The sequence below is a fragment of the Cataglyphis hispanica genome, chromosome 18 (assembly GCF_021464435.1).
Source record: "Cataglyphis hispanica isolate Lineage 1 chromosome 18, ULB_Chis1_1.0, whole genome shotgun sequence".
Lineage (NCBI taxonomy): Eukaryota > Metazoa > Arthropoda > Insecta > Hymenoptera > Formicidae > Cataglyphis > Cataglyphis hispanica.
The window spans coordinates 4,298,775-4,313,616 of NC_065971.1; the positions used below are offsets into that span (position 1 = coordinate 4,298,775).

Here is a 14,842-nt window from a genome sequence, read left to right on the forward strand (position 1 = left end):
CGTTTTGCATGTCCCGCTTTCTCTATCGCTACGAGATTATGAAATTTTAGTATTTATATTGTACATTTGTGTACACACAATATTTTAAAAGTTACGCTCGTTTTTATGGAAGTTAATATGATAGATTTTTTTTGGAAAATTGATATCAACTAATATTGAAATATGTAAGAAAGACGAGTCTCATGTATATTTTTTTAAGTCTTACTCTAATATATTAAATGTGTAATGTGTAAAAGAAAAATTGAAAATGTATAATCGTTAATCCTGTTTGTTAGAGAAACAACTGCTCCCAAAACACCGTTATTTACTGCACAGCTGCGTGTTCTTTAATCTCTGACCGGCATGCGGCGTTGCTGCTTATTGGCAATCTCGTGTGGAATTAATTGGCAATTATCTTGTCCCTATTATCGCTACATATATATTCTGCATTTACCAACATCTTTGAAAATTCATGCAATGTAGAAAATAAATTTTATCGCATCCATTTTATTCCCACAAATAGAATTAACTGCGCAAACGGTTCGTTAAGTAAGTGGCGAGAAAACACGCAGGACTTTATAGTTCAATTAATTCTTCTATAGTTTTTTTTTTTTTTCCATATTTTCCATATCATATTTTACGTCTAACGCGTTTACGCGAATAATTTTTCCGCCGCGTAAACATCCGCGAGCAATTACTTAGGCGACGTCAGCGATAAAATCTTAATACATCTATACATATCGGTAGCTAATTATCGCATCGCATTTCTCTCTGAGAGAGCCGCTCGCTGAGACGAACGGTCTTGTTATCGGCAGGATTTAATTGCTGCTGAATCGATGTTTCGTTTGCGGTCTTGCGCATTACGCTTCGCTCATTCATTATCTGCGCGTAATGACCGGTAATGTAGTATAAGTGCTATCATGAGAGAAGAATTACTTTCAGAGAAATCCTTCGCGAGAAATCATGTAAATCGTTTATAAAAATAATATTCGGATGTAAAACGCTCTTTTGATTATTTTTAGTACCAAAACTTATTCCTCTCTTGCCTCTTAACGCTAAAACTCTTCTTGTCATATCCTTTACAAAAAATTGACATTTTATATAACGTCAATTTAAAACCAAAATCAATTATTTTGCATTGATTTAAATAAACGATTTTTCGCGCTACATGAATCGAAACTTTTGAAAACAGCCAAAAATCACATATTGATCGAAATTAGGAAAAATTTAAATTTGGCATACACAATGATTTACATGTTAAGGAAATACATGACACGACTAACCGTGTCTAATTTTTTATGTTTCAGAACAAGCTAATCACTTGAACCTGTTCAACAATCGCCAGCAACCGAAAAAGAAGCGCAAGAGTCGGACCGCATTCACGAATCAGCAGATCTTCGAGCTGGAGAAGAGATTTCTGTACCAGAAGTACTTGAGTCCGGCCGACAGGGACGAGATTGCCGCTCAGCTGGGTCTCAGCAATGCCCAAGTGATCACGTGGTTCCAAAACAGAAGGGCAAAGCTCAAGAGGGACATGGAGGAGCTTAAAAAGGACGTGCAGACTGTGAATCCACTTTTGGTCGCTCAACATCACAAGACTTTTCTAGAGAATGTGCAAGATCTGGGAATTCTAAAGAAACGACCATTGCCAAACACCATGGATGAGAAATCGTAGAGATCGATTTGCAAAATTCCTCTTTCTCCATCTTCTGTGTGCAATCGGGACTCGATACACGAATTGAATAACGGACAGTTACTCGTATAATGATAACTTCGATCGTGAAGAAAGATCGAACAGTGATACGATGTCGTGTTACGACGTACTAACTTCTGAAAGGCATATACGAAAATTGTTGTTTTATGCGTCAATTTTGTATAGATTTTTTTATGTGCGATTCATCCTTTGACGTAATTTAGTATCCTTACTTAAAAAGAAAAAAAAAAAAAAAAAACACGTGTGAATAAAATCTAACAATAGTCATCTCTTCTCGAACTTACTTAGCATTGTTTAGTAATATATTACGATTAAACCTTCAAAATTATTTCTTTTAACATAATTTACACTGTTATTGCATTTTTCGATAAGCAAATATTCTCTACAATAGTACAAAGCAGTGACAAAATCGTAAATACTATGTAGCAGAAGAAACCATAAAAGTAAAAATTATAAATTTCAATAGAAATTTTCGTTGTGCTTGTTAGAACTGAAAAAAAAGTAGCATTTTATGTCGTAATTTATCGGCTTGAAAAATGGAAGGTGTATGATCTGCTGCAATTTTATGAAACGCGGAAAACGCGATGTATCATATTGTATTTATTATCATCTCGCGAAAAAAACAAAAAAAACAAAAAAACAAAAAACAGAAGAACGGGCCGTGCGAGGAAGGCCGATTAAAGCCGTCGATAATAAATTATTAAGCAAATATTATTCCGTAAATTATAAATAACCACGCATTCTGTGGCGCCATTGTGTACATATACTGTATATACGTATGCATCGTTCCCTTGATAATATTACGTATAGACATGATAGAGTCGTTATACATGATTAGGATAAAAAAAAAAAAACGATCGTAAACATATATAGATGGGACACTGCAATATACCTGATTATGAGTTTAGTTAGTAAATTTAGGCGCGAGTATATAAGATGTATATCTACATACGGTGAGATTCGTAAAGTGATAGTGTGAGATGCGTGAGAGTAAATTAGGAGCGCGTATATAAATCGACTTAGTACAGTGTATAGCGAAGCTAAATAAATGGAAGAAACACATTATTGAAATTATTTGTGTGTAAACTTCTTCATCTTTAATTCACATCGTCTTTTCTTTTTTTCAATCCTCCTATCAATGTCCCAATGTCCTGTATATACGATATTTGTTTCTTGATGACGTAGATGAAACTTGCAAAATAAAATTATTGACTTTCATAATTAATTAGAAGCCGAAGGAATTTACGCATTCATTATTACAAAAATGAATTCTGTACAAATGGCGTTTGTAAGATTTAAAAATGCAAGAAAATTTATATACACACAAGAATCGTGTCATTTATCTTTGGACCGCTTTAATGGAGTAAAATTTACATTTTATTGCGTTTTACGTAATACCGTGCGCGGCAAAAAAGGTTCGACGCGCGTTGGCGTGCATGGATAAAGAATCACAAACGCGCGCGTGTACACAGAGATGAAAAGGAATTATTCTCCAAAAATAGCATGTACCACGCCGTGGCCCTTCTGAGAATCTTTTTGAAGCCATTCGCGAGGTTTACCCAGAGATATAATTTATTAAGATGAAGTCATTTCGTCCCTTTTCTCTGTTGTATCCGTTCGTGCGAGGTCTGGTACTCGTCATAACCGAACGCTTTTGCTGCCGATAAGTTAAAGCTCGTGCCTGCAAACTGAGAAGTTTGCAAATTCGAGATCACAAAGCAAGGTCTACAGACTTTTTTTTTTGCCTATATAGAGATTTACTAAGCAAAGTGAATTTTTCTTTACTAATGACGAGTTCAATAAGTGATTATTTTTAGTTTTCAGAGAATTAAGGATCAAATTAAAAGTTTGTCAAAATAAAATCTATTTTAAATTGGAAAATAAATAATTATCCAATTGCAATTTAATTATACTTTCAAAATTTAATCATCTAACATTGTTTGTTTATATATATATATATATATATATATATACAAAAGTAACTTGAAGAAAAATAAAAGAAAATTTTATAATTTTAAGTTAAGACAAGCTTTTAACAGATAATAGTATGGAAGCAAATGTTTTAAATATAATAAAAATGTTAGCAACGTAAACCTGCAGAAGCCGCCGGCCACTTATTAGAAGTATTGAGGGTGCACGAAGTACACCAAGACATATAATCAGCATATACTTGAGGCGTGTAATACACGTAATCATATCCGCTATAAACATCCTAGATTCGACTCGATTAATCTATTGCGCTAGCAGCAGCACGCGTTTTATATCAGAGATAATGACGACAGGTTAATGATAGACTCATTAACCAGGCCTCATATCAAATAGTTCCGTTTAGCATCAGATATTCAAATAACAGGAAGCGAGTTGTGATAATGTCCACCTATCTGTTCGTATATCATACATTGCGACTCATTGTTGATATGCGAATTAGCTGCTCTATTTATGTATACAAAGAAGTTATGTATATATAAGCTTATATGTATTTTATAGAATATTTCCAACAATTTCCATCCGCATATTTATATACGTAAATTCAGTCTGCGAGGATTTGCAAAAATTTTGCAAGTATCCGGTGCTTTAAAAAATCGACTGTTTATTACGCTCGTTATGATCGACCTGATCGATACATGCGATCGTTAAGAAGCGAAGGATTCGATAATCCAAAGAGAGGGAAATTTAAAAAGCGTAAGATTTAACAGGTAAAGAAATTTTGAACGACTAGTCGCAAATATTTTTAAGCTCGTAAAAAAAAAGAGCGCAAAAGAATGTTCCGTACAATCGTCGATACGAGCCGAGAAAAATATAATGCGATTATTGACTTGAACGTATGCGAGGCGGCAGCTCTCAAGCCATCGCTGAAATCAATGGGCCCATATATGAAGCAGTAAGCAAGGTAGCTCCTCGTACCGCCCTGTAATTCAGACGCCGCAACATCCAAATAAAGAATTCATAATGGCGATGATGACCACCGTCAATTTTCTCGATATATCCGATACACCAATAATTCAGGCGATCTTCGACTGGAATGTGCAATATCATTCATCGATCTTCATGCACCTCGGAGTGCATTAGTTGCGACTCTACGAGATCGCGCGAGTAACACACGACATTAACAAATTATCGATTAATCGCAATAATCTATAACTGATATTTATATCCTTATATCGTAAGACTTTTATTATTATCGCTATCGATATCTACTCTCGATATATTGGATGTAATTAATTTATGTGGTCTATTTGATTCCAATTATTTTTGATAAATATATTGCTCGTTATTAAATAGCATTGCAAAATGGTATTCGTTAATGCGAATCCCGAGAAAAAAAATTATTTATTCAAATTTATTCCACGTATTAATATAGAGATAGGTTATACGCGAAATGAATGTTACCGGATTATCAAAATATTAATTATCGATCGATTGGTAGCAGGTAAATCGTACTTCCGTTTAATCACCGAACTTGAAAACGAAGCCTTCTACTGGTTCGATTAAAAACTGGTTTTTTTATTTCGTTTAATTGAATCTCACGATAGTTTCGCTTCAGTATAATTTGATTCATAATATCGAGAAATAAAGAACAATTGAAAATATCAATCTGCAACAAAAGGAAACTTTAAGTATCTCAACGCAATATCGTTCTATACATCTCAATATTACCTTGATTTCGCAAAATTATTAAATGTAGATTAAGATAAAAAAAAGTCTCATAAAATCATATTATTTTATAAATATTTATGTAAATCATTAAATTTTAACGGCTGGATGCTGTTTAAATTATTTATAAAAATGACAATGTGATAATAAATGAGGTTGTCAGAGATGTCAGAACTTTCTATTATACATATCTGCACATTCTAAATGTATAAACTTCTCGAGATCAGGTAAGTCAAGTAAGTTCAATCCGACATGACCTCAAACGTGGTCTCATCGACACATACTAATTTATCTCTATACGAAAACACGTGCAAACGTGTAGTCGACCGTGGCGGCAAGCAAGACAGGCCCATGCGAGCGAGCGTATTACCCGGCGTTGTTTTGCATAATCTGCTCAGAAGATACCTCCTCCGTAAAACGGCTCGCGTAGCTCATTTTCCCGGCATTGACACGCCCACGTAATTCGGACTCATTTACTCGTTGACTCGCTTAACCCGCAGCCAGTCATGCGTCAGTCAAGCCGGCGCGGCCGCAGCGCTCAGACTGCCGCAGATCCATAATTTCGATTCGAACCGTTTCAGCACGCGAGAAACGAGTTTCCCTCGCTCTGCGCGGATGTAATTAGACGTGGATCTAGGCTCCTCGGCCCATCAGCGAGCCTCGTTAATGCGATATCTCGAACCTCGCCGAATCCTCTCGCCTCGCCACGGCGATCCTAGCGCGCCCCGATCCTCTCCTGCCCGGCCCTCGCGCTTCTATTTCATCCGCTCTGTCCTTTTTTTTTTGATTCTTCATAGACTGACTTCTTTCACGTGGCTGATTTCTACCTGCGCGGTCTTTCATCTCGTCTTCGCCAACGAGGTCCATTTACACGGCGGGAGGACTTCTTTTGGGAGGCCTAGCTGTGCTATACGGTTCTAACTAACGAGAGCTCGTAGCCCCGACGATGGAAGATTAATACGTGGGAGTGTTTAGGCAAGAGTGGGTGGGTGATCAAGACGATATATTATTCGCGCGGTTGGAATCTTGCAAAACGTTGCTTTAGTTAGATAATAGATGATGCTTGGATAACGAGTTTTAATAAGCATAATGTATAAAATTATTCACGTGTGTATAAAAATATTTTTAAATATATTTTAAATAAGTTTAAAAAATTTCGTAAGTTTTTTAAAAAAGCAAGAAAGAAAGAAATAAAATTTTTACAGTTTGCTTATTAAAAAAATATATTTTTTAAATACATGTAAATAATTTTTTGAAATTTTTTCAAAATATTTAATCAATTTCATAAACCACTATATATTATAATTTCTGTTTTAAAGGAAGAAGTATAAGCTTATCAAAGTGATTTGTACAACTAGATTCCGAAGAAAAAAATTTAAATGATCTTGGCAATATATATATATGCGTGTAATTTTATAATTTTAGGATTGATATGTAGTGTTTTACAAAAATGTGTGTACGTAAAATACATAAATTTAATTTTTCTTCTTGATATTAATATTGTAATTTTACCTGTCCTTCAGCTTTGTTTATATAAATATATCCTGTTTTCCTGCAAAAATTGAACAGCCCCACGACTGTACTAATTATAATATTATTAATAGTCGTCCTAAGGCAGGGTTAAGCAAACGAAGTCTGAGAAACTGGAACGCATTAAGAGATCTTTTCACACGCGTTATCGGATAAAACGCGTCTGGGAAACGCGCCGATACGCGAGAGCCGCGCGTTCCACGATGATGGAAGCGGATAGATGTACGAGCCCCGTTCGTCGTCGGCATCGTTGGCGCGAATGGGACAGCTGATGGGCCGGTGTCCCCGAAGGCTATCGGCCGAGACCAATCAGCGTTCGTTCGTCCGTCCGCACCCTAATGACACCTGCAGGCTAAAAAGCCATGATATTCAACAGCCGGACGCTAACGAACTCTACTGCACATCGCATGAAACACAAGGATGGGGGGACACGGCCGCAATATCGTGTAAAAGCGCAATACATATGCTTTGTCAAGCTCATTATTACTGTAAAATGCAGTTTCTTAAATTTCTCAGAATTTTAATACCGCTACTTTTTTATAATTATTTTTCTAACCATTATTATTAAGATTCTTTAAGAATATTTTTTAAAAATCAAAGCGAAAGAATGAACACGCGCGAAAGTAATTAATATCTCATTTTTTAAATTCTTGTGTGTAAAATTATGTCTATGACACAAGAGACATCGTAGCACTACTACTCAGCCTGTTAACAAGTCGGTGCAACTCTCCGAGAAGCGATAATGTAATAAGAGCCGATTCCGCGCAAAAAAGCCGTCCCGTGTGCGTTAATTCCACCTTGTTTCGCGGATCACTCGAGGTGGACGACGATGGTGTCCGCGCGAGGCGCTATGCGTATAGAATGATCACGAATTACGATGACGTCAGGTTGACGGAACGGAACGGGTACCAGGTTAATGGTAAGGAGGCTCTCCGGGATGGAGGCTTGGGTCTGCCAGCGGCTCGGCTCCTGATTACAGACCACCGGATACTCTCTACACTCTCGCTCTCACTTCGGTTATTGTACCGAGCGGTGTCGGGGCACCACCACTATAGATCACCGGCCATCCGGCAGTTTGTCCGAACGTTCGGCACGGCGGCGGCCGGAGAGGAGGTGTTGTAACGTGGAGGTGGTCCACGGCATTCCAGTTTCACGAGAAATTTATCGGTGGCGTTCTCCGCGCTAATACACCGTCGCTACGCTTGATGAAGCTCCGTGGTCTTCCTGGCTCTCTGTAGATCATCGGATCAGTTTGATCCAGCGAGTCATAAACCTGCCACTTCTCCGACTAGGATTCTTGGAATGCATCACGTGCTCGGATTTTTTAATTCTAATATCTCTGACTGAAATTTTTTAAATTACACAATTTTAGACAACTCTGCATCTCTCCATTGAAGTGAATCCTCAAATTTTGTAAATTTTGACAAGTTGTAGATATTTTCACCATCTAAAATTCTTAATTTTGTAATTGTAAGGTCGGAATTTTTGAATTTCTAAATTCCGAGATTTACGTGAGATAAATAAATTCAATCATAACATCATTCTCTCTTTCTTTCTCTCTCCATTCTTCATTCGATAACGATGTGTTGTTGTTTAAATAATTCTATATGAATTCCTTCGGGCCATTGTCGATACAGGGCTGCTCACGTCAGAATGCGTAATATTTTGAATACGATCGTTATGCACAGCCTGCCCTCCAGTTAAGAGAGATTTAGATTTAGGCATAGGTGGGATCGAGGTAACGTCCTGCTAGATGCGCTGCGTGGCGTGTGTGTATGTCGGCTCAGACAGATTAGAGGCTGCGAGATAATTAAGTAGCGCCTTCGAATAACGCCCAGCTACACAACACGCCGATGCCCGATATTCGTGTCTCGGATTTCCCTTCGAGAAATTTTGCTCTTCCTCTGCAATTCTATTCTGTAGTGACATCTTCGTTGAAGAAGATAGTAAAGAGCAAAAATAGAAATAATTTGCTCCAATTTTACACGTTCAATGATTTGTTTTATGGCAAATCAAGTGGTTGAATAATTAATTAATGTTTTTCCTCAAAAATATTAGTATAAATCATCTCAACTTTATTTCAATAATTCTGTCATCAAATGTCATGTGAAATATTTTCAGATGTAAAAATCAATGTTTAATAATCCGTCAAATACATTGTATATAGAATGTCCTTGTATATATAATGTATATATATATATATATATATATATATATATATATATATATAATGTCTTAAAAATTTTTTGTTTTGTGTTTTGTATAAAAATTAAGAACAAGTTAATAAAATAAATTATTAAATTTCAGTTTTATTGCACTCGATACCCGAGAAGATGCATCTGTATGCACGAGCGAATCCACGGCGGCCGACGCGCTCACGGCAGAGACAAAAGGCGTCCATCGCCTCTCGAAGGATTCCACGGATCCCTAGAAAAGGACCACAGCACGAAGCTTCGGATTATTAGTGAGCGGGTAGTCGTAGAAGGTGTGATTCTGACGTGTCGGACGCCTCTTCTCCGCAGGTGAGAGATCACGAGACGAGAAGAAGGAAGCGAGAGGGAGGGAGGGAGAGAGATAGAGAGAAAGAAAGAAAGAGAGAGAGAGAAGGGCGAACCGCGTGAAAACGAGAGAGCGAATGGAGCGAGACGACGATACCGCTCGACAAACGAGCAAGAACGAGACGTCACGGGGCCCAAAGGGGGAGGGAAAGGGGAGGACGGCAGGGGGGTAAAGGACCGTTCCGGGGTGGGAGAAGATCAAACGAGCCGACGAGCCACGGGGTGGTCCCTACCCGCGCTCTCTCTCTCTCTCTCTCTCTCTCTCGTGTTTCTTCCTTCTTCTCCGCCGCTGCCTACCAAGTCTCTTCGGTCTTCTCTCTTTTTCTCCCTGCTCTCGTCGGCCCGCTCACTCGTCCCGTCGTCTCTCTTTCTCGCGCGCTTATATTATTCATATTTCCACGCTCATGTTCTTCGACGACTATGTGGTTCGACGATCTACGTTCCCTCCGATCTTCCAGCGTCTGTTACCATACGGCCGTGCCCGCCGCAATGCCTCGCGAAATTGTTCGACGGAAAGTTGCATCGCCGATCTCGACCAACCGGCTTGATGTTTCGGAATGAACTATAGGAATCCTGTATAAGTTTTTCCCATAAGAACTCATAATTTTCCAATCGACAGATTAGGAATCTTAAATTTTGCCTTTTTCTCAAATCTATCGATTATAAAATTGGACAATCAAATATAATTTTGGGGATTTAAAATACCTCGAATCTTCTCTCTTATCGCATTTTTCTTATCACATAGCATTACAAATAACGAATTATTCGAAAAATTCGAATAATTATCGTATGATAATCATAACAATCTCCTTAGAGTTTGTGGAATTTTCTAATATAATTCATATCCGTGTAATTATTTATAAATTATTGGATTCAAGAGAATTACCTATAATTATAATATGATTTAATGAAAGAGGCGAGACTTGCGTTTTGCCATGAAAATTCAGAAGCTCGATTGAATACGCACGTGTACCGAATTCCGCGCGGCCCGAACGCGATACGAAACGTCGACGCGCGTTCGATCGTCGCGCGAGAAGCGCGTCGCATTAATAAATTCACCGCAAATCACTCGACGAGGAGAGTGGTGGCGAACGCGGGCAAGGAGGGCGACGATTTTAGTTGCAAATCGCAAAGCGCCGCGAGAACCGACAAAGGCCCCATCAAAAGGACCGCTTTCCTCCCCCTCCGTGTACCTCGCGTCGCGTCCCTTTCCCACCTCCTCTCGCTCTCTCGCGCTTCTCTTCTCGTGCTTCTCCACTCTCTTCTTCGTATCCTCCGCTTCGTGCACTTCTTCTCCTTCGCGTCGTCCTCCCTTCCCGGCTTACCACCGGGTCCTGGTAATCTCTCTCTCTTTCTTTACCCCTCTCTCTCTCTCTCACTCTTTCTTTCAGAGTATCTCTCATTTCTCCACACCTTCGCCATTATCATACAAACATTAATGACGAGCCGGAAAAGTACTGCGGTCAGGAGACCGCAACATTATCCTCGCTAATCGTATGCCGGCTCTGCTTCTTTGCTTCTACGCGATAAAAGATAGAAGAGATGTTCATTGTGCACACCGAGACAGATTGTCTAGAAGCGCTAAACAGAGGAAAAAGCAGTGAGAAAGATGTTTTACTTATTATTATTGTAAGAAATCTTATAAGACTTATCTTTTTCTTGTTTTAAAGAGAAGAAGCATAATATATTATTTTTCATTGTTTGAGTATACTTGATAAAGTGCAGAGAAGATAACATTTTATTGCCCTTGGAGTATTTTATATATTCTATAATATAATATAATATAATATATTTTAAGAGAGAGAGAGAACAATATTTTAAAATATTAATATGTTAATAATAATATATAATATGTTAATGATAAATATAAAATTGAATAAAAATCTCAATAAAAGATGATTGTAGCTTTAGATATTATATAAACTGTCCGATTTTTATTTATACATATATATAAAAATACGCATACACACACTACACACTATACTATCACACACACACACGCACACGCACACGTACACGCACACACGCACGCATATGTAGATACATTGTATATTACTACAAAAGAAACGCAAATGCAATTTTAAATGCGATTGTACGACGGATAATATCTCTGTATTTATTGCATTGCCAGTAAGATGACAAAGGGATGTTAACGTCTTGTAATAGCAGTTAACGCGCCGGACGTGTCTCATGCAAATGAGGACGTCAATTAAACGTGTCGGTTGCCGCCTTTAATACAATGTCGTCGCATCCCTCGTATTATGATGACTTCTCCATTCGGAAGCACATTTTGCGGAGAGATGTTGCCATCAACGTCAAAAGGCGTTGTGTTTGACGCGAATATCGATCACTTCACGAAACATTTTCAGACAATGCCATCCGCCATCTGGACCACCATTACGAACGATCACGCATCAAACTGGTGGATGCTAATGGCAAAAGTACTGCGGATTTCGAAACCGCCTCTGTGGCATATATTTCGTGAATAAAATCAACAAAAGTATCTTACTTTGCATCCGCAAGAATTAGCATAATCTTTTAAAAGAGTTTCTTCCAAACGCCAGATAATTATGATAATATATATTCTTAAAAATAAGGTTCTTAAAAATAAGATTTTCAAAAATATTCAATATTTTTTTAAAGTTTCTTTAACTACGATAAATATAATAATTAAATTATAGCTCTTGTATATTTGTAAAGTTCTTGCTTATTGCAATTCGCATTTTTTACATTCACCTCAATCATCGTCAGCTGATCGAGAATGCTCGCGCATGGTACACGCGTAGGTGTGGTTCCGGGCAAGCTGGACACGCAAAACAAAGAAATGAATTCGGGCGCATCCGATGCGTAAATACGCTCGCGCGAGTCGAAGCGGTGGGTGGAACGGGCTCTTGCTGGCTCTTTACGGCCGATCCGAAGATCGAAGCCGGCTCGATCGAAGGCCCCATTGTCTCATGGGCCCGATAGATATATGAGACGCGAGGAAGATCATCCTCTTGCCTCCCCGTTCGCGCTGCGAACCATCTCTCACCCTCTCGCGCGCTCTGTCTCTCACCTATGGTGTCCCGGGTCAGGTTCACTCCTCCGTTCGTGGATACCCGTGGTCCCACAAGGAAGGACCACCCACCCAACCTATACTTAGCGAGGTGTCGGCAAATTGAGCTATAGATGCCGAGGGTAATGCAACGAGGAGGGAGCGAGGGGAAAACTGCAGGGGTGGCAAACCGGCATCGTCAATACCATCCACGCTATTAGGGACCTTGAGGGCGAGAACGCCCGTGCTTGCTTGGCTACTACTAATATCTTACGCCACCTGGTCCATTCTTCTACCGCAAATCTCTCTCTCTCTCTCTCTCTCTTTCTCGCCCCTTTCCAATGGTTTCATCTTCTTTAAGAATGGAAAAGGGAGGATTCAAAGTATAGTTGCAATCGTGTTGCCAGATAGGAAACAAAATCGCCGATTGGGTGGTCTTATGCGATACGCGAGATAAGAAGCACATCAAATTATAATTACTGATACTTCTCTATCAATGAATGAGGTTTTATAAAATTATTGTAAATATAAAAACAGAATATTACAACAAAAAATATTTTTCGACGTATACAAGTCAAAAATAATTAATTCACATCCACATTAAAATTGAGTGAAAAATAAATTTTCGAAAGAGAGAAATCAATGAAAAATGTCTAATCAATTTTTCTTTTCTTCTGCACAAATATAAATTATAATTTTATGTTGCGTGTCATTAAAAAAAAATGTACACATTTTATAAATGTGATAAATATATACACAACTATACATTACGTGTATATCCATTCATGGATATGTCAGCAGAAAATCGAGAGCTTTTAAATTACTTTTCCACGTAGACACACTTCTCGTTAAGCATGCAGCGTGCACGCTACTCAGCGCAAAGCAGGTTACCACAGCGCAGAGGGTCAAATAGCCGCGAACTTCGTCACGAGAGAAGATCGTTCGTGACAGCTCGGCTCGGCTATTTGAAACGACGATGAAACCCGGGCTTTGCCACTCTCGTTGGTCGGCGCGTTGGCCGAGGTTGCGTTTTAGCACGCGAGCTTTTGCAACTTTACGACCGACACTATGCACACCCTACCTCTTTCTCGCGGCTTCCCCCCTTCTCTCTCCCCTCCCCCCCCTCTCCCTAACAGCAGTCTCACCCGATCGTTCCCGCGCGGATACGAAAACATGTGGGTGTTTGTAGGCATCGGACCGCTATAGTGCGCCGTACCAAGCACCGTGTCGCGGATAGGCACGTGCATGGTTGGAGCAACAATAAACGCAATGTGCCATATTTTAGGTCCCGAAATTGATTTTTAATCCTTTCGTTAGTAAATTGTATTCGCGTAAGCGCGGAATCGCGAATCTCTAATTTGTGACATCCATTAAAAAAAAACAATCATACAATTGTCAGTGATTTTTTACATCTCTCAACTTTTCGTCAATTGAATAAAATTATGTAAATTTTATCTAATCATTTTATATATATATATAAAATTTGCAATTGTTATATATTATACATTTAAAGAAAAATTATATATTTCATCCTTAAATGTATAAATCTCACATTTTATGTGTGTGTGTGTGTGTGTGTGTGTGTGTGTGTGTGTGGGTTTATGGTGAATACTTGCAAGAAAGAAATATTTTCTTCGTACATTGTTACGATGAGAATTTCTAATAGGCATTTTCCAATTTACCAGAAATGGAATAAATCAAGCGAATTATGTATCATATATTATACTATGAGTATACGATTCTTGAACGAAGAATATTTTATCGGCGCATATGATCGATTCATGCAACGTAAAAACTTGGACAAGATAATTAGCCGTTTAGTCACGGTTAACGATTCGTATCAAAACGCGCATGATGCCGGCCTTCGATCCTTTCGATGCCTTCGCATTACCATCGTATTAATAAGCATTTACGTGTCTAATAAGCGTTAACAAGTTGCTCAGATCATGGACGATAAGTTAGATTCATTACGCAAGCAATATTCTATATAATTGCTATTATAATTTTGATACTTGATGCAATCCAGATTAATTAAAAGATTGTTAAAAATTAACAGTTAAATACATTTGAAAAAATGTGATGCATAGGCAAAATTATTAAGTGCGCAAATTTTAGACAAGAGTAAGAGAAAAAAATATTTAGATAAAAAAAAAAAAAAAATTATATGTTAAAAAAAGATTACGCGTTAAAAAATCAAATTTTCAAATCAAATAATTTTTAACATATTTATAAATACCGACATGTAAAAGTATTTATACAAAACGATAAGTAATCGTAGTTTTTCTATCGCAATTGTAATTTTCCTAACTCAAAAATTTGTCACTTGTGCAATAAAAAAACCACTTTTATTTGCACTAAGCCCCGTTCTTTCAA

At 38.0% G+C, this 14,842-nt stretch overlaps 1 protein-coding gene across 1 annotated transcript in view; it reads left to right on the top strand.

The window, feature by feature from the left end:
* The window catches only part of LOC126856269 (LIM domain-containing protein A-like), a 47,531-nt gene extending 44,767 nt beyond the window's left edge, over positions 1 to 2,764 (top strand). Inside the window, exon 2 of the mRNA XM_050604648.1 lies at positions 1,287 to 2,764. Within this exon, the coding sequence (XP_050460605.1) occupies positions 1,287 to 1,654 (368 nt within the window). The 3' untranslated portion in view covers positions 1,655 to 2,764. The remainder of the gene's footprint in view (positions 1 to 1,286) is intronic.
* Positions 2,765 to 14,842: the final 12,078 nt, after the last annotated feature.